General features: G+C 44.4%; 1 protein-coding gene across 1 annotated transcript; it reads right to left on the bottom strand.

Moving 5' to 3' along the window:
• Positions 1-6,357: 6,357 nt before the first annotated feature.
• On the bottom strand, positions 6,358-17,819 carry unc45b (unc-45 myosin chaperone B). Its single transcript, XM_085179653.1, has 20 exons — positions 17,574-17,819; positions 16,799-16,960; positions 16,665-16,701; positions 16,376-16,551; positions 16,040-16,129; positions 15,780-15,947; positions 15,481-15,646; positions 15,140-15,310; positions 14,875-15,046; positions 14,456-14,756; positions 14,260-14,354; positions 9,225-9,366; positions 9,003-9,143; positions 8,756-8,883; positions 8,501-8,567; positions 8,209-8,322; positions 7,942-8,057; positions 7,691-7,808; positions 7,439-7,594; positions 6,358-7,119 (listed from the first exon to the last, which is right to left on the bottom strand). Exons 2-20 carry the CDS (start codon positions 16,958-16,960, stop codon positions 6,847-6,849), a joined length of 2,793 nt encoding a protein of 930 aa, XP_085035779.1. The 5' UTR covers positions 17,574-17,819; the 3' UTR covers positions 6,358-6,846.
• Between the last annotated feature and the right edge of the window lie 2,789 nt (positions 17,820-20,608).

The following is a 20,608-nucleotide window of genomic DNA, read 5'->3' as shown; positions in this document are numbered from 1 at the left end:
GAAATGATTTCATTTATCGTGGGAAAAAAAGCTATAAGAACTTATCTGGCTCTGTGTGTAGAAGTACTTTCACTCTAAGCCTAATAATCAGTTGTGCAACCCTTGCCAGCAACAACAACTGCAATCATGAGTTGAGATTTCTTTCACAATCAAAGTTTCAACATTTTAAGTGTAGAAAATAAGTTCTCGGACATCTTCAGTAAATGAATATCTTCTAACAGAAAGTAGTTATCAACAGTGGCATCAGTTTCACTGTTGTTGGTTACGTATATGCGTTCCATAAATAAACGTCGACTTAGTAAGAGTAGAAAAGATGCAGAAGATATAGAAACAGAATAAACTGGAAATCTTTGACAATTATCAGCAAGTGTGGCACAACTCAATCCACTGTTTTCCTCACTCATTTTATGAGATTGTTTAAATACAAATGGAAGTAAACAAAAACCTGAATAAGAGCTTAAAATTCTTCAACATCTGCCATCTTTCTGAGCACACAAGTGGGCTATTGTGGATTTTTCCAAAGCTGGTCAAATTTCGGACACTAGTGAAAGAAATCTGTTATTTTCAGTGCAATGAAAAAAAAAAAGAAAAAGAAAAGAAAAAGAAATTAAAGAGAAGCATGAATGATTGCAAGAAAAGCAACAACTTTAAAAAATGTAAATACCTGAACATTTTTTTGTGGTGATGTATCCACTATTCCCTTCAAATTCACAATGAGCATTCCCAGGCATGGAAACAAATGCTCGACCATCATGCTGACAGACAGCTCTGTGTGGAGGAGGACCGGAGCACTCTGGCATGGATCCGTTATTGAGCAGGGCTTCATCGTTGCAATACACGCTAATTACACTGAGAGCACATTTTTCAGGCTCACAATAAAACACCTGCACGCCGTTTCCACCTGTAACACCACACAGATTATCCATAAAACATCTCACATGAGCTACTTTTTAAAAAAAAATCTTGAGATTAGTACAGCTGAATGAATGAATCACCTGCTGCGAGAGCAAACAGTCCAAAAGTAAACAGTAGCAGGTCTATGAAAAGAAAAATAGAAACTCAATTTGAGCCTTTCTGAGTATGAACACTTTTAACTTTAAGTAAGGAATCAGAGACTTACTATTCATGTTCAACACCAACGCTTCAGGATCAGAGCTGGAATCCTCTCTCTTACACGGTTTGATGACAGTCTGAAGAAACTCAGTGTTTAACCCTTGATTTAAATATAGCTTAGGCCCGCCAAGAAAAACTGCTGCATGACTCATTCAGTTGTGAATGTGAAAGAAGTCTGCAACCATCTGAAACAAACATGCAAGAACAAAAAAGGCCTTTCCTTTGACACTTTAATTTGCCAGATTTGCATCTTGTGCACAAAAAAATGCATTTAAAAATATTTTAATTTAACATTTTTCATTTAGTACTCTGAAATGCTCTTTTTTAAAAAAAAGTATTCTATGGTTATATTTGGGAGAAGCCAATTTAATATTGTTTTAATCGATGGAAATGCACCACTCCACTTAATCAGTACTCTTACAAATTTAAACTGTGACACACTGAGCATTTATCCCCCAGTACCATTTTTTCACAACCCGCTTGATCAGATGCCACTGGAGCGTATCTTTTAGCTCAGCTTTTCTGTTCTCTTCCCCCACCCTGCCCGGTTGTGGCAGCTGTCTGCCTACATGAAGCTGTTTCTTCCTGTAAATGGGAGTTTCCGTTCCCAAAGTGGTAAAATGCTTGTTGGGGTTTTCTCTAAAGTACACAAAATGTTGCACAAGGCTCTGCCTCCCATTCTACTTTTGAAAACTACAAACCACAAGTAAGCCAGCAGTCTGAGACTGAAGTGCTCTGTAAGGATAATGAAGTACTATGAGGTCTTTAAGGTATGAAAGGGCTGATTATTTAAGACCTGTATGTTATGAGAGGGATTTTAAATTTGATTCTGGAGCCAATACAGAGAAGCCATAGGACAAATATGCTCTCTCTTTTTAGTCCCTGCCAGTACTCTTGTTGCGCCATTTTGGATCCTTATCAGGTTCCAGTCAGGATGTTACTCACTTGAGTATTATTGACCGGAGGCGGTTCCACATATTTGTTTAATGTGCATGTTGAAATACATATGTTGGTCAAAAATGACTCCAGGTTCCAGAGAATTTTAGAAACGAGTAAAATAAGCTCAGCTGTGCCTGAATTTAGAAGTAGGATATAAGAGGTTCCCCAGGCTACTATAATCTCTGCACTCACCCGATCTCCTTTGCAAACTGTATGACAGTGAGCACCAACTATTTGGACCTCAAAATTATGTCAATTTCTTTAAGGGCATATTTCAACCCAAATGATATGGGTTTGTAAAAATCTGTTTTCCCTTTCATGTTGTTGTTCATCACAAGTGCTAGATATTTTTAATATGTATATTTGATATGTAAAACCTTGAAACTGACAGAGAATGTACTTTTATTTAACCACGACAGTATTGCATGATAACACGTTTTATTTTCATAGCAGCTTAAAAACAGTTTACAAAGTGTTACAACCAGTGTTGGGACTAACGCGTTATTAAGTAACGCGTTACAGTAACTACGTTATTATTGTGGTAACGAGCACGGTAACTAGTTATTATGCCAAAATCAGGAACGCGTTAGTCGTTACTGGGATTTAGATAGGGTCGTTACTCGTTACTTCGTGTGGTGGCTATCGCGGAGCTTCCACAGATTCAGTAACATTAGCAAGTGGTGGAGGCCAGCAGGTGGATGAGAGAAAGGGGACGCAGAAGGAAAAGAGACCCGAGGCGGCCGCCGGTCCGAGTGTGAACTGAACTTCAGGTAAGAAGTTATGACCTGCAGTCTATCTGGGTCAGATATAAACCAAGTTTAGGTGGAGTTTATTTTCGTTATTCTGACTTTTTCCGTACTGCGTACTAGCTAGCATGACGGAGTTTCTATACAGCTGGGTGGGTGCTATGATGTTAAAGATGTTGAACTTTATTTTGTTCATAAGTTATTAGAGTTGCCAATCGTCCCGTTTGGTATTCAGAGAAAATATTACGCGTATTGAGGTGAAAAGGAACAGTTTGTCCCGTAATTCAGCTACAATGAAAAAGACACAAAGCTTGAGTTATTCTGTGTCTTTGCTGCACAGCTGCCTCTTCTTCTTTCATTCTCCCCCCTCCCTCTCCCGTTTCTACTTCAATCATGAAAACTGATCAGTGATCAGCTGATCGGCTTTTCTCTCTTGTTTGTTTATTGGTCACTTTGCGCCAGAGAGAGGAAACCAGCCGATGTCGCGTTAAACAACAGCAGCACGTTTAAGCTTGATCAGCTGTTGTTAGAATTTATTTAATATTAATTTCTAGTATCAGCTGATGTTTGCTGGAGCCACAGCTGCAAAAAAGCTGCTGGTCATGATATCGGTTTGGTTATCTGGTGAGAGGGAAACATGAAGATGAAACCAGGAGATGTCCTTACTGAATCATCAAAGCTGAACAGGTGATGGAGAAACAGGTTTACCTTTTAGGTGACATGAATGAGTTGAAGGGAAGTTATGAACTGTTTCTGAGAGACGAATAACACCAGGATCCTTTTTTTTATGTAGCTGACAGCTGGTAACTGTGCAGGGGCGGATCTAGCAGAGTTTTTGCCAGGGGGGCCAGGTAGGGCATTAACAGGGATAGGTGGGCACAAGGAAATACTTTTCTTTCTTATTCTCATTTAAAATATCTAGCTTTTAAAAAATAATTATCTGAATCTTACAACAAACGATTGATAGATTGATGCATATATACCATCAAGACAGTGTACATCACTGTCACAACAGCGTTTGTTTTCATTCAAAGGCTTTATGATTTTTCCTATAATGGTGGGCCAGTCTCTAGTCAAAATGCCCGGGCCAATTTTCTGTCCCAGTCCAGCCCTGTATGCAGCTCATCTGCAGTCTGGTGTTGCCTACATCTTCCTATTCAGAAGGCAGAATTTCCGAGTTCTGAGTACAATCAAAGCACCACGACTGCAGTTTTTGTGTTGGATGTAAAAGGCGCACATGATGCTGTGACGTAGGCTAGAATCATGGAAGCAGTCAATGACGGTCCAGGCGTGGGATTTCTCTCGTGGAAATATGCACATTTTCTTTTCCTTTCTATTGGTAGGTGGCACAGTGCACTTGTGGCAAGTAAGCAAGCTAGAAGACTGGCAAAGTTATGGAAGCAATACATTAACAAGAGAATTCTGAGTAAAACCAAAGTTACTTTCCCTAGTAACTAGTTACTTTGAAAGTAACGAGTAACTTGAAGTAACTGAGTTACTTTTGATAGAAGTAACTAGTAATGTAACTAAGTTACTATTTTAAAGTAACTTACCCAACACTGGTTACAACAGAAATAAAAACAGAATTACACACGCATACATACTTTTAATTTTTTTTGGGGGGGGGGGGGGGGGGGGGGGTGTGGGGGGGCTTAGGTCTGATCCAGACATGCTTTAAAAGTTAGTAAAAAAAAAACAAAAACTCTTGAAATCAATTCTAAATCCTGCAGGAAGCCAGTGTACAGAAGCCAGGTTCAGTTTGATGTGATACTTTCTTCTGGAACCAGTAAGAATAGATGGAAAGCTGCCATCCAGGATCAGCTGGAGTACATCTAAAGATACAAAAATCATCTTAAAGTGAGCATATTTTCGTCTGTAGAGTATGTATGTGTTTTTAATGTTCACTGCCCTCTCCTTGTATATATATCCAAACCAAAGCAGAGGTGAAATCAAGACGTTAATAGTTAAGAGAACTGCATGAATAACAATGAATAAAACATCATAAAACGTACATCTCACCTGACTATCAGCTATTCAAATATTTTGCACCCAAAGCGCTTTACAATGCCACTATTCATTCACTCTCACATTCACACACTGGTGGAGGCAAGTTACAGTTGTAGCCACAGCTGCCCTGGGGCAGACTGACAGAAGCGAGGCTGCCTTATCGCACCATCTGGCCAACACCAGTAGGCGGTAGGGTAAAGTGTCTTGCCCAAGGACACAACGACCAGGAAGAGACAAATAAGGACAAATGAGGAGAGGAGGAGATGTGTGTGGGTGGGTATGTGAGGGGAAGAGACAAATAAGGACATTTTCTCACATTGAATGAACTGACCAACAAATTCGTCACTCATTAAAGAGTTTTTAGGAACATCATGTGAGCAGAGAGAAATAATCACAGATCTGTGATGTTGTAAATATTAAATCATGCAGATGCTGAGAGTGATGATGCACCGCCAGACCGTTGCTCTTCCTTTCTTCTCTCCATGGTTACAAAGGGACGGTCTGAAATAAAAAGATCTCATACAAAAACAAGAATGTATAGTAAAATTGATATATTACATATGCATATAGTGCTTAGTACTGCTGTAGCCTTCATGGTACTGACTTTTTAAAACATTTAGTTTTACACATCTAGTCAAAGATATGCTTGTCTGTGTATTCAGAGCATGCCACAAAGAAGATGATAGAGGTTCCTGTACTTTGTTATGTTTCATCTTCACTGTGGATTAATGAAATCTAGTGGACATTTAAAGTTTGAAATAAATCAAGCATAATGACAAAAATAGTGAAAGGGGAGTGATTGTTACGCTAAAATAAAATACTTTAAAATGAAAAGGAAACACAAATTAGGAAGAGCAAGTCATTTGATTGTGTCGGCTGTCTTCAGAGTGAAAGTGCACACTGTAAGAATAAACTGCAACAGCACATGGACTGCTGCACGTCTGCAGCTGTGATAAACATTGACCAGCAGCTGGCACTCATTGCTTTGATGACTGTCGAGCTCTGTATATTAATAACTGTATATCAATGTATTGGTAACAGTATTACCTCTTAGAAATAAAATGACATGAAGTGATTAGAATTTTTAAGTTAAAAAAAGAGTAAGATAATACTGACTAATGCTTTGACATGCTGAGATATACTTTTGTAATCCTGGAATTAATTCTGTCTCAGTATTCTTCTTTGTTTGCAGGAAACAATAATGGTAAATAATGGCAATAATGTTTATTGTTATGGCTTATTATATGCAGGAATCAGGACTGCAAAATGCAAAACTACCTGTTTCTATGTAATTACATATTAATAACCTGTTAAAGGAAACATACAAATTACCTGTAAACATGTGGTAGTTTATGTGTAAAAACAATAAATCAGAGTGTCAAAGTTACACATTCTACTGCATTTCATAGTTATTCATTTTGAATTTTTAATTGAAAACCCAAGAGCAAAAAACCACCCAAAAAACTAATAATTTGTATTTGCTAAATATAAATGTTTGATTCTTGTCTATTTACATATAGTTATTCAGGAGGAATGATAGTCTTACTTCAAATTATAACTCAAAAAAGATTTATTAATGTAAATACAAGATGCTGTTTGTTAAAAAAGATCTATAAAGATTTCTGATTTAATGTTTTCAGTCTGTGCTGCTTATTTGCACTGAGTTTAGAAAAGAAACACTGAAACATTTAGGTGTTATTTAAATGGTGTATTATGGCTCATCAACCACACAAATGGCAAAATATAAACACATGTAAATGCATCAGTCTTTAAACATTTAGACACAGTTACAGCTTTATCACAAACCAATCGCTGAAAACCCCCACCGCATATATGATTCCCATATCACGCAACCCCTTTCTGTATATAAAAAGAATCCCTGCTTCACAGTGTGAGGGGTTATATTTAGAGATGGGGAGTCAGGGTGATGACTCCTAAAATCACTTATGTGAAAAAACAGTTATTTGGGGGGAGGGATCTCTGTTTATCAGAGGGGAAAAAGGAAGAATGTCCTTTGATCTTTAATCTTTGATCATTTTCTTTAAGAAGGGCTGACGAAGGGTTTGATGAGACCAAGATCCATAGCTTTGACCAAACATGTGCGTGCTGCATCAATGGCCTCCTGCCTCTTCGGATTGTCCTCAGCTCTGCCAACCACTGACAGGATTTCCAGTAACTCGCTCTCTATCAGTTTCTTAGCCAGGTCACTGTTGTCTGAGTTGAGCATGTTGTAAACAATGACAAGACCACGGTGTTGAACCTGAACATTGCTGTGAAGGCATAACCGCTGCAGGATCTCAAGCCACTGGGAAGTCTGTTGGTACAGATAAGATACTCTGTTTAAACATAAACATCATTGGCTAATATACACCTGACTCTGTAAGTCTGTGAAGGTGTGACCGTAGTGCAGACTTTTAGTTTTAGTTCACAGGGACTTAACAAAAGTGTCGCATGAACTGTTTAGAAATTACACTTTAGTGGTAACAGAGGCAAAACTGTTATTGTCCAAAAATCTACTATCTGTAACTGTAGGAGTACATCTTAAAGTTTTAAATTACCTCATTTAAGTGATATCTCTATACAAAAAGAAAAATCAGAAACGGGTGTGGGTTGTAGTAAACTGTTGCACATACCACCAGAGTCATTTTGGTGCACAGCTTTTTCTGAGCAGCCGTGATCATGGCCAGAGCTCCACCTGCAGCTATCTGAAGTTTGTCGTCATCTTCGCCGCAGAGCAACACCAGCAACTTCAGCTTATCATTGCCATCGTCCAGGTAGCGATCCTGCACCTAAAGCATACAGAGTTCATTTCATTTTCGGCCAACCTGTTGGAATGCCTACTTAGTGTGTGCCGTCCATCATTATGTGTTTGCAGCTGTCCTCACCTCTTTACATGTCACTAGGTTGCACATGCATTCAGTGGCAGCCAATCTGATCTGTTCATTCTCTTCAAACATGTAGTTCTCAATCTCGGGCAAAGCCTTCTCTTTCACAATCTTCACTCTACAAAAACAGGTGAAGGTTATAATTGAAAATGAAATCTGCAGAATGTAGCAAACTGTTGTATAGAAAATGAGTTATTTAATGTCACAGTGTCGATTTATTAATGTGATCTTAAAAAGAAAAAAAAACTCACCTCAGTTTTTCACTGAAACCAGCCAAGTTGGTGAGACCTCTCAGAGCTTCATAGTTCTGCATGCCTTCTCTGTCTGTGTGAAGGAGGTTCACTAATGGACGTATTACCTCATACACCTGTGAAACAATAAAAGATGTGAGAGCTGAATAGCTATGACACAGACTCCAAGTAAAAACAAGTGTAAACACTTTCATTTAAACCATTAAAAAAAAATCATTGCCACAGGCAAAACTGTCACTGAAGAAAACAAAGGAGCTTCTGTCTTACCCTCTCACCAGGGAAGGCGATTTCTGGGTTGGAAATGGCAGCTATTTTGGCAATGACATGGCTGGCTTTCACCTTTCCTGCTTCTGTTCCTTCCAGAGCGAGTGGTATGAGAGCCTGAGGGCCGAGCCACATTTATATGTCTAAATAACAGTAACGTACACGTGTGGAATTTGTTTAAGTTGATCAGTACAAATCCTGACATGCTTGCGCTCACCATGTATCTAACCGTGGCTTTATAGAGCGCCATAAATTCAAGTCTACTTTAATTTTTTTTTTTTTTCAAACTGCTTACCTTTCCTCCACCCTGGGCAACAATAGTACCGCGATCTCTGGGATCCTCTGACAAAGCCAAGAAAACCCTAAAGATTAAAAAATGTGTCAAAGAGTCATGATGTCATTTATTCAGCTGTCACCAAACTGGAATTCCCCTCTAGACTACAAACGTCACAGATGTCCCAGTACAATTCCAGGGAGTTACAGTATGTGTTTTGGTTTACATATTTTGTTACGCCTCATCAGTCTTTTTTTCTTTTTTTTCCTTTCCCACCTTGCCAGCATCTCTTTGGTTTGATCTGTCAAGATGATGTTCTCTGCTTTCACCATGACAGCAAGAGCTGATGTGACTCCGGCCTTCAGCAGCCTTTTCACTCTCTTGTCAACAAAGTCCTTCTTGTCCTGACAAGAAAAAATGCATCATGTGTATGTGTATGTGTGTGTGTGTGTGTGTGTGTGTGAGACATTTCCTGTTCTGTTGAATCATCAGTTTAGGTCTGACTTTTACATTCTTCTCTTACTTTGGGGTGTTGCTCAGGCACATGTTGTTTTGAAAACTTGGCCAGCTGAACCAGCTCAGGGAGAATTTCTTTCTTTTCATAGGAGTTAGTGCAGTTAACCAGGATGCAAGCAACTGCATATAGGATCGTCTTATCCCTGGACTAAAAACACAGAGAAAAGGAAGCGGTTATTGGTCTCTTCTTAGTCTTTTCTGAGTTTTTCTCAGGTTGTTATTTCCGTACCTTAGCCAGTTCAAACATGGCTTGCATGGCAGGCTCATCGTCCACAAAGTCATCTTTTACATCAGCATCATTAGTCAGATATGCAAGACCCTCTATAGCCCATTTCCTGGTTTTGGTATCAATCTGGGGATTGCAGAGCCACCTAGAAAAGTCAAAAATGATCATGAATCATTGATTGCAACCTGACAAATATGAAGCCTGCAGGGGTGTCAAACATTTGGATTGGGGCCAGAATCGGCCCAGAAAAGACTGGCCACTAGACAGCTTTAGCAAATGTGAAGGAGTGCACAGACTTTTAACTGTATTTTCAAGTAATTAAGTAATACAAAAACAAGTAAATGACAAAGTTCAACTTTTTTCCACTTTCTACTATAGAAATGTTTCTTTTTGTTGTTTGTTTGTTTGTGTGTTTGTTTTTAAATCTTCTTACATTGTTCACAGTTTAAAAAAAACAAAAGCTGACATTTTCTTTGAATTAACGAAAACTTCATGTTTTATACTTGCAGGACAGTCATAGTGGGCTGTATTGCGCCCACGCTGTAAAATTGTCAGGCGTTGTGGAGTGGAGGCGAGGAAGAAGGAACCCAAACGCAGGACTCGCAGGTAGGTGAAGCTGGGTGATTTATTGATGATGGAGTGAACACACAGAACAGAGGAAGGACATGGCTGGCTGGACGACTGACTGAATGAATGAATGAATGAATGAATGACGGACGGACGGACGGACGGACGGACGGGCTGGCTGGCTGACCGAACACTGGCGGAAACAACAACACAACCTAAACATCATCAATGACACGACAAAGAACGAGTGGAAACAGAAGACTTAAATACACAGACTGATGAGGATGATAATGAGAGACCGGTGAGTACACAGCTGAACATAATCTGGCTAATGGCACGAGACGAGGTGACACAGGAACAAACAGGAAATGAAACAGGAAGTGGCAAAATAAACTGAACATGAACAAAATGGAAAGCACTGGGTCACTGACCCAGGAACCCTGACAGTACCCCCCCCTCCAAAGGCCGGCACCCGACGGCCAAAAGAAAGAAAAACCAGAACAGGGCGGGCGGAGGGGGCCCAGGACGGAGGGACGGAGCCCAAAACAGAAATAGTTCAGGTGGGCGGCCGCGTGGCCGGCGGCCGAGACGGGACAGTTCAGGTGGGCGGCCGCGTGGCCGGCGGCCGAGACGAGACAGTTCAGGCGGGCGGCCGCGTGGCCGGCGGCCGAGACGAGACAGTTCAGGCGGGCGGCCGCGTGGCCGGCGGCCGAGACGAGACAGTTCAGGCGGGCGGCCGCGTGGCCGGCGGCCGAGACGAGACAGTTCAGGCGGGCGGCCGCGTGGCCGGCGGCCGAGACGAGACAGTTCAGGTGGGCGGCCGCGAGGAAGACGGCGGCGGCCGCTGAGCAGGTCCGGTGGGCGGCCGCGAGGAAGGCGGCGACGGCCGCTGAGCAGGTCCGGTGGGCGGCCGCGCCGGCGATGACGTCCAGAACGTGGCTGGGGCGACGGTGCGGCAGCCGCAGGACCAGGCGAAGCAGAGGCTGGCGACGCGGCAGCCGCAGGACCAGGCGAAGCAGAGGCTGGCGACGCGGCAGCCGCAGGACCAGGCGAAGCAGAGGCTGGCGACGTGGCAGCCGCTGGACCAGGCGAAGCAGAGGCTGGCGACGAGGCTGAGGCCGGACCAGGCGAAGCTGAAGCTGGCGACGAGCCTGAGGCCGGACCAGGCGAAGCAGACGCTGAAGCTGAAGCTGAGCCTGAGGCCGGACCAGGCGAAGCAGACGCTGAAGCTGAAGCTGAGTCTGAGGCCGGCCCAGGCGAAGCAGACGCTGAAGCTGAAGCTGAGTCTGAGGCCGGCCCAGGCGAAGCAGACGCTGAAGCTGAAGCTGAGTCTGAGGCCGGCCCAGGCGAAGCAGACGCTGAAGCTGAAGCTGAGTCTGAGGCCGGCCCAGGCGAAGCAGACGCTGAAGCTGAAGCTGAGTCCGAGGCTGGCCCAGGCGACGATGATGAAGCCGGAGCCGGACCAGGCGACGGCGTGGGTGAAGCTGAGGCCGCAGCTGGCGAGGGTGAAGACACGGAGGCCGCAGCTGGCGAGGGTGAAGACACGGAGGCCGCAGCTGGCGAGGGTGAAGACACGGAGGCCGCAGCTGGCGAGGGTGAAGACACGGAGGCCGCAGCTGGCGAGGGTGAAGACACGGAGGCCGCAGCTGGCGAGGATGAAGACACGGAGGCCGCAGCTGGCGAGGATGAAGACACGGAGGCCGCTGCTGGCGGCTGGACGGGCTCCTCGGGCCCTCCAGCTGACGAGGCAGGAGACTGGACGGGCTCCTCGGGCCCTCCAGCTGACGAGGCAGAAGACTGGACGGGCTCCTCGGGCCCTCCAGCTGACGAGGCAGAAGACTGGACGGGCTCCTCGGGCCCTCCAGCTGACGAGGCAGAAGACTGGACGGGTTCTCCTGAACCTCCAGCTGACGAGTCGTGGGGCTGGACGGGCTCCTCGGGCCCTCCAGCGAGAACAGTCTCGGGACCAGCAGGCGCGGAGACCTCTGGCGGGCGCAGAACAGAACCAGCGGGCGCGGAGGCCCCTGGCGGGAGACAGGCAGGGCCAGCGGGCGCGGAGGCCCCTGGCGGGAGACAGGCAGGGCCAGCGGGCGCGGAGGCCCCTGGCGGGAGACAGGCAGGGCCAGCGGGCGCGGAGGCCCCTGGCTGGAGACAGGCAGGGCCAGCGGGCGCGGAGGCCCCTGGCTGGAGACAGGCAGGGCCAGCGGGCGCGGAGGCCCCTGGCTGGAGACAGGCAGGGCCAGCGGGCGCGGAGGCCCCTGGCTGGAGACAGGCAGGGCCAGCGGGCGCGGAGGCCCCTGGCTGGAGACAGGCAGGGCCAGCGGGCGCGGAGGCCCCTGGCTGGAGACAGGCCGGGCCAGCGGGCGCGGAGGCCCCTGGCCGGAGAGCAAGAGGGCTCACAGCTGGCTCTGGGTGCTGTGGCTGGAGAGCAAGAGGGCTCACAGCTGGCTCTGGGTGCTGTGGCTGCAGGTCTGGGGACTGAATCGACTGGATGGGAGGCAACTGGACTACAGGGGACTGGAGGAGACTGGACTACAGGGGACTGGAGGACGGGAGGAGACTGGACTACAGGGGACTGGAGGACGGGAGGAGACTGGACTACAGGGGACTGGAGGACGGGAGGAGACTGGACTACAGGGGACTGGAGTGAAGGCTGAAGAGCAGGTGAGTGAACTGACTGGAGTGGAAGCTGAACAGCAGGTGAGTGAACTGACTGGAGTGGGGAAGCTAAGGGATGAACAGAGGTTGGCGATGCTAATGGCTGAGCTAATGACAGAGTTACCGAGGGGGATAAGATGGCGGCCTGGGCTAATAAGGCTGGTGCCTGAGCAGGGGACACTTCAGCTAGCCTAACCAGGGACAGTGCGAGGGCGTGAAAGGTTGGATCAGGAGGTGGATAAAGAGGTGAAGTAGTAGGTGGGCCGGTTAGCTCTTCCAAGCCACCAGGGAGGTCAGGCTGGGTTGAGGCTGCCCTCAGCCTGGGCGCTGGGACAGGCACGGGAGGTGGCTGGACACCAGTCACCCCCACCCGGGAAACAAGAGTGGATGTGGAGGTAGACTGCGTCGCAGCTGCCTTCCTCCTGGGAGCTGGCACCGGTGTGGGTGTAGGCCGGGCCCTAGACATCTGAGGAGGTGAAATGGCTGAAGAAGAAGGCCAAATCTGGGCTGCCGTGCTGGTGGGGAATGGCTGAGTGACGGGTGTGGAAATGGTGACCGGGTGTGTGCTACTGGCAGGTTTATCAGAGTTCGGTCTGTTTTTTCTGCCACCACGATTTACAGTCTTTGTGGGAGCAGCGCAGAAAAACTCTTCCCAGTCAACATCATCCAGGAGGGAATCCCCCCATGGATCGGTGGTGGATCTGTTATGTGTTTTATGTGAATAATCAGACGATGGATGTGGAAAACAGTTAGTGGAACTCACCACCGGGAGTTGTTGAAAATAGTCCGTATTATGGCGGCGTGTGCGCCGCTTTCTTCGGGAAGAGGAAGCGGCCGGGGTAAACAGCTGAGCCTCTGGCGCGGTAGCCTCCATTGAGTCGAGGTGGGAGGCGTAGCCGCGGTGCCGTGGCGAAGGTGGAGGTCCGGCAAATGAGGCGACGGGTGTGCGAACGAGGAGCGGAGCGGCGAGAGAGGGAGCGGCCGAAACGCGGCACGAAACGTCCGCTCTCCGCGGCAAATGCTCCGAGGCAGGTGTGGCAGCAGGTGGGGGAACGCGGCGTCTCCGAGGCCCGCCCAGAGCCAGGCGAGTCCCCTCGAAGACGTGCTCTCGCTCCGCGAAGAGCCGCTGTTTTCCCCTGACCAACTCTGCCCAACGATAAAGCGCTGCCACCTGCCGCTCGTTGAGGTCCGAGTCCGCTGGGTCCCAATCGTGTCTTCGTGGCACGGGTCGTGTCATTCTGTCAGGCGTTGTGGAGTGGAGGCGAGGAAGAAGGAACCCAAACGCAGGACTCGCAGGTAGGTGAAGCTGGGTGATTTATTGATGATGGAGTGAACACACAGAACAGAGGAAGGACATGGCTGGCTGGACGACTGACTGAATGAATGAATGAATGAATGAATGAAGGACGGACGGACTGACTGGCTGGCTGGCTGGCTGGCTGGCTGGCTGACCGAACACTGGCGGAAACAACAACACAACCTAAACATCATCAATGACACGACAAAGAACGAGTGGAAACAGAAGACTTAAATACACAGACTGATGAGGATGATAATGAGAGACCGGTGAGTACACAGCTGAACATAATCTGGCTAATGGCACGAGACGAGGTGACACAGGAACAAACAGGAAATGAAACAGGAAGTGGCAAAATAAACTGAACATGAACAAAATGGAAAGCACTGGGTCACCGACCCAGGAACCCTGACAAAAATGACTCTAACATCCTTGCTCTATAAGGTTGTTTAGCGTATTTTTTTAATATTACTGTCATTAGCATATAGTTAGTACAGAGTCTCTGTGAATACTCACTTTCTGCACTGCTTGGCCAGCTTCTCTGTGGAGCCCTCAGCAAATTGCCTTAAACTGTAATCATCGCCTCCTGCTGAACCGAGTTTACAGAGACCCTGGAGAGGACAGACACATGAGTATGCATAAAGACAGACAGACCCTGAGACAAAAGAAAAAAAACATAAAGTAAGCTTTTATTGCATTTTGGCACACTCACCACCAGCGCACGTATTTTAATTTTCTCATTCTTGGTCTTCTTGTAGATATCCTTGAGCAGTGAGACACCATTCGTAATAATGAAGCTGGCACGGCTCATCTTTGAGGAGGCGTGGATCAGGGCCTCCACCGCAACCATCTGGTCCACCTCACGTTCTGAGCCGCACAGTGCCACCATCATCTCCATGATGCCTTGCCGACCAACTAAAGCATTACCGACATCGAATGGTCCCTGCAGCAGCCCTGAGATGCAGTTGATGGCATGAATGGTCTTGTCCATGTCTTTGGGGTCTATTTTGGATCTTTAGAAAATGAATGGAGAATTAGAGAAAAGAAAAAAATTATGATTGTTACACAAGATATGTTTGCTGGGCCTCATTTATAGTGCCTTTATTAACACTGAATGTTTCATGGACATACTTGATATATTCGTCACAAATGTCCCTGAAGTTGTTTCTCTCTGGGTCACACTTGAGGTCGTCATAGAGCTTGTTTAGGAGCACGCTAGCAATCAGCTGTGTATTCTCTGTCAAGGGCAACTGGTCTGGCAGCTCAGGAACCTGGCCACAAACCTTGAGGATCTTTTTCAAACCTAAAGAAAAAACAAAAACAGATGTTGTATGATTAGTATCACTCAAAAAGCCTGTGTTAGGGAATCTGTTAGGGAATCATGTGTTGGGCTCACCATGGTCAATAGTGAAAAGGCTTTTGGAATGGTCCATCTCCTTCTTCTCTTTGCGAGGTACATTCTTGCTCAGGAGGTTTAATGCCTGGTCTCTGCCATGGCCAGACACCTTTTTACTTGCAACCATCTCCAGCAGAGAAAGAAGAATAGTTTTCAAGTCTTTAGATGGATCTGTGGGGAGACACATTAAATCAAAGGTTGTCCATCAGTCAATAATACAGTGAAAAATACCACCAATAGAGGAGCCCTTTTAGAATAAAGTCTGTGGTTTTAGGAGTAAGGATGAAAAAAGAAGTAGACAATCTAACCGATACTTATTACACATAATTATTCTCTCATACCCATAACAAGGTCTGCTTCTTTCCCATATTCTCGTGTATCTCCACCAGTGAGGGAATCATTGATGCACTGGAAGAGGTTGCAGGCTGCCAGTGCAATCTCCTCATTGTCAAGAGCCATGATGCTGCACATTTTATCAATACCCACCATCTGAATGATGGCCATTGCCTGTTGGAGTAAGTGTAAAGGGTTTTGTAAGGAAAACGGGAAGCAAATCATACATCTGGTGACATGGGCATGGGAATTTTATATATTTATAAAGAGTTGCTGAAAGTTTCACTTTGCATGCACCATGACTCACGCGAGCCTTATGTCCCGTGCACATTCCTGACAGCGTACGGACAGCGGCCAGGATCATTTCTGGTTTGCCAGTCTCGATCATATTGAGTAGCAGAGTCACTCCATTATTCTGGAAAATTCTCTCTGCTCCAGCGTCTTCCCTCGAAAGGACAATCAAGTTGTTGGCGGCCTAGAGGTTGAAGAAGTAAAACTGTGTGAAAATCACAGATGACCTTTGTTGCCACAACAAATATAGCAATAGGAAGTTTAGAAAATCCTCACCTTCTCCTTCTTGTCCTTTTCGCTCTCTTCATCGAAGAGAATGTCAAACATGTTTTGTACCCTTGAATCTGTGGAAAATGTAGTTTTCAGCTGTGGAGAGAAAAAAATGCAACTATAAATGATCATTTTCTCTAAGCTCCTGCTATGTACACTACATTTTATATTGTTTGGTGATATGGCCATGAACAGTCATGAAAATTACTTCAGTGTTTAGCCTGCTGAATACTTGTATGTTAGAGTTTAATGGATACTTATTGCAGCTAGATAAGTAGTATATGTAGTTTTCTACTGCCCTGTATGGTGCTCTGTGTGCAGTTGTATCTGCCTAATGCTGACCTTAGACTGGATTTCTGCTCCCAGTCTGCGGAGTGTCTCCAGGAAGGCTTTGTTCTTTGGCTCGAGCGTGGCACACCTCTGCACATCTTTGAAAGCCATATCCAGTTTTCCCAGCTTTTCCAGAGCTTGGCAGCGCCGGTACAAAGCTTTTATGTCTTTTGCATCAACATCAATCGCTATGGATGAGGGCAAATTGTTTAAGTTAATGACTAGCTTTCATTTATGGATTTTTGTTCTGCTGTTGACTGAATATTTACAGCTGTTCAAAGTTCTTAAAGTATTACTCTACCTTTAGTTGCATCAGATGCTGCATTAGCATAGTTTTCCTATAAGAAAAAACAGAGACAATCACAGACAGTTTGTCAGAGAACCTGCAAGTGTAATCTGTTTGATATAGTTTTGGTCCCATATCAGAGTGCTTACCTTTTTTAGGTAGCATGCAGATCTGTTCCTGTAAATCACAGCCAGCACTTTTTTGTCCTGGCACACCTTGATGGCTTTAGTGTAGCACTCAATGGCCTTGTCAATATCGCCTGCCTGAAAGTGTTTGTTTCCCTCCTCTTTTAACTGGATTGGGTCTCCCATCTGGCAAAAAATTGGAAAATATATATATTTATGTATATATGAAATGTAAAATCAAACCTGTGTGTTGTTTTATTGTGCTCACCAGGCAAAGCTTACTTTAACAAATACTGCCAATCAAATTTAAATTAAGCTTTTTACTTTTTCTCTGGATGAAAAACAAATACGTCAAATAAGCTGAACATATAATGATCGTGGCTGACTCTTTTTGTCTCTTTAAATTGTGTTAGAAAAGAAGTGTGCAAGCAGTTCAAAGTTGTAAAGACGCACCATTCAAACAAACGACAGAGTGGCAATGAAAATAATTTAACATACAATTAGAAATTATTTTCAATCTCACCTTCTTGCTAATTCCTGTCCCACTGACCTGGGTCCCCCGTAGAAAATGGCCATGCACATGCTATCTCTAACTTTAAATGGCCTCCCCTCAGGCCTTATTTGGGCACGATCTCCCACCCTAGTCTGAGCCTTGAGACAAATGGCACTTTCCTAGATGACCGACACTATCTCCACCTGGTCCCCTGATAGCCATAGTCTACCCTTATACTAAGTACCTCTGCATACCTGAGTGTCCCTCAAAAGAGAATCACAGCTCTGTGTGGAAGCTGTTCTGTACCTTTAGATTGTATCTCTGTTGAGTCTCTCTTCTTCAGTCCTCTTCTTTGTTCTTTGCTCCTGTGGGTTTTTCTTTTTCTTTTTCCTCCTGCGTAGATGATCTGGACCTGTAGTCCCGAGTGTTTCTTACCAACTTTATCTGTCTTGTGTTACCTCCCCCTACCAGTATCACAATTTATATTTATAGTGACTCTCAAGGAGGTGGGACAAAACTAAGGTGGACCACCAGTGACCGAAGGGGTTCTTTCCACAGTGACAACCCCCCAAAAAACAGCTTTGTGCTTAAGGTTGGTGTACGTTTATGACTACTTGTATTGAAAAACATATAATTTAAGGGTTGTTGAATGATCTAAAGCTTCACAAAAAAAACCCCCCAAACTTTAGATTTGGTAATTTAGTGGAGAGTAACCCCTCAAAGGTGGTCTGCTCCTGATGAGGTCTATTTAGGGCACAGACAGCTGAGAACTCACCAGCAACTGCCTGATGAGGGGAGGGGGGGTTGAAGAGTGTGTGTGTGTGTGGGTGGGTGGGGAGGGGATACTGGTGGAAACTGGTAGCTTCTGGAAAGAGCACGTACATAAGGTTCGATATTGAATCAAGCAATTAATTTTGATGGTTAGGGGGAGAGTTCAGGGTTTAAGGTGGAAAGACTCACAAGTGTAAATGTGAGTGTATGTTTACATCCTTTGAATGTGCGCTCAAATGGTTTTCAGCAATTCTCTCAAAAATGTCCAATGCTGTGCTGCATGTCCCATCGATGGTTTTATAACTTTTTGTAACTGGTATCCTCTCAGCACACACACACACCCAACAGAGGTCCCAAGATGTTTTCCATTTTGTGATGCTCCAATGAAGAAGCACTCTGGCTTCACAATTCAGTACGCAAAAAGAAAACAATCTGTGAAGACTTTGAGAAATTCAAAACATCTAAAATAGAAATTATGATTACTGCAAATTACATGGAAAAAATTGAGAGCAGGCAGGCACACGCCTAATGATAAATATATGTTTTAAGAAGAGTTGTCATTGTCCTGAAGACCAGTGACCCTCATCTCTCCACCTACTCTGTCCCAGGTTCAGTGGTTGGTTGGAGGTTTTGAGAAGCATGCGTCTCAGCAGCTGCAGTGGTTATTGACACAACTGTGTTGTCCCATCACCACTGCAGTATTTAAGACCGGATTGTCCTCTCCAACATCACCAGATCGTTCAGCTTCCCACAGTGGTATTGTGGGGCTCCGCTTACTTATTTTGTTATCATCAACTCATGCAGGCCATTGTGTTCAAATGTTTACCTTGTCTGGCCTTCATCTTCATAAAACCTCTGGCGCTGCCTCCCTGCCTTTTGCTTTGAGCCTTAAATCAGTTTGCTTTGGATTGGATTTTAAAGTAGACATGCATATCAAAAAGACAGCTGCAAGCATTTTATTGATATCATTTCACAATTATTCATACTTTTGGAAATAATTTCTCTATTTTGGGAATATATTGTAGTTTTGTATTTATAGTGTATTATGGTTTTATTTAATTGCATTTTCTCAATGTAATTGAAATCTAGCACTAACTATAAACTCCATGTGCAGCACATCAGTTTCATGCTCTGTATTATGTGTTAAACTCCATCTGTGAACTGTGTAGACATTTTTTGATACATGACTCAGACCAGGGGAAAGATCAATAATGTTGTTAGTGTTGGGGAAAGAGATACTAATTATATTTGCACTGACCTCCGAACTCACCAGCAACTGTCTGATGTGGATGATAGGGTGAAAAAGTGTGTTTGAAAGCAGTTTATTGTTTCTTCTTTTTTGTATCATTAATATTTCTGTTAAAATGGGTTTGTACCTGCTTAAAAGACCAGTCCTTTCAAAAATTTTCAAAAGACCATTCACATGGTACGTTCAACCTTAAATGGCTTCCCCTCAAGCATTATTGCAGCATGACTTCATATCCCACTTTGAGCCTTGCAACAAATGCCATTTTTCTAAATGATAGACACTATCTCCACCAGACCCCCAGTAGTCACAGTGTGTCTTTGCCTTGACCATCTGCATACTGCAGGCCCAAGTCATGACTGTCCCTTAAAAACAAAAATAGTTAATACATACAGTACTACACCAGTATACAAGACAACCCAGCAAAGATTCGTCTTCTATTGCCACAGTGAATTTCTTGAGACCTACTGTTGCTTCTTTTTCATTAACATTTGAGTTCAAATGTTTTTGCCCATACAGTACTGTGTTAAAGTCTTGAGGCCTTTTCTTTTGTTCTCTGTCAAGATGATCCAACACTGCCTCAATAATGCTGACGTCCGGGCTCTGGGGAAGCCATAGTAATAGTAATCCATTGTGTGTTTGATATCCAAAAATTCCCATTTGGATTCATCACTCCATCAGACCTACAGATTTTCAGTCTAGTTCTTCTGTAATTTGGTGTGCCTCAACCTTTTCTTTCTTTAAGTATGACATCTTTACAGCCACCCTCCCACTGAGACCATTTCAGAGTAGATTTCAGTGAATAGAAGATGGATAAACTGAAGGGTCAGAGGCGTGTCTCAGGTTCTGTTTCGGGACTTTGGTGTTATTTTGTCCTGTTTCTTAAGATATGACTTTCAATATTCTTCATCTGCTGTAAATAGTTTCTAAATCCTGCAACTTCTCCTTTTGTGCTTTTGTCCTCCACTTGTCCACTTTCCTACTTTTTTTTAAAGATACAGTTCACAGCAAGTGCTTTTCAGTTAAAAGCTCTTTGAGAATTGATCTCTGATGCAAAAATACTATCTTCTGCCCATCGAACTATGTTTTCTTTTGCATTTTTTTGTATAAACAAATGATGTTTTTCTTTTTGACAGGCTGCTGGTAACAAAGCATCTAAAGATAATGTTACATCTCTAACTTGTTCATCATGTGTAGACGCAAAACTGAGTCATTCCTTAAGTTGAATGCATTCTTTTTTGTTCTTGAGTGATTCATAGGTTGGTTGTGGCTTAAAAACAAGAACATAAAAAAATCCCCTGAGAATCAGGTACGAGGACTGGAC

The sequence above is a fragment of the Neolamprologus multifasciatus genome, chromosome 12 (genome assembly GCF_963576455.1).
Source record: "Neolamprologus multifasciatus chromosome 12, fNeoMul1.2, whole genome shotgun sequence".
NCBI classification, from domain to species: domain Eukaryota; kingdom Metazoa; phylum Chordata; class Actinopteri; order Cichliformes; family Cichlidae; genus Neolamprologus; species Neolamprologus multifasciatus.
This window is presented reverse-complemented; position numbering and strand designations above follow the sequence as displayed.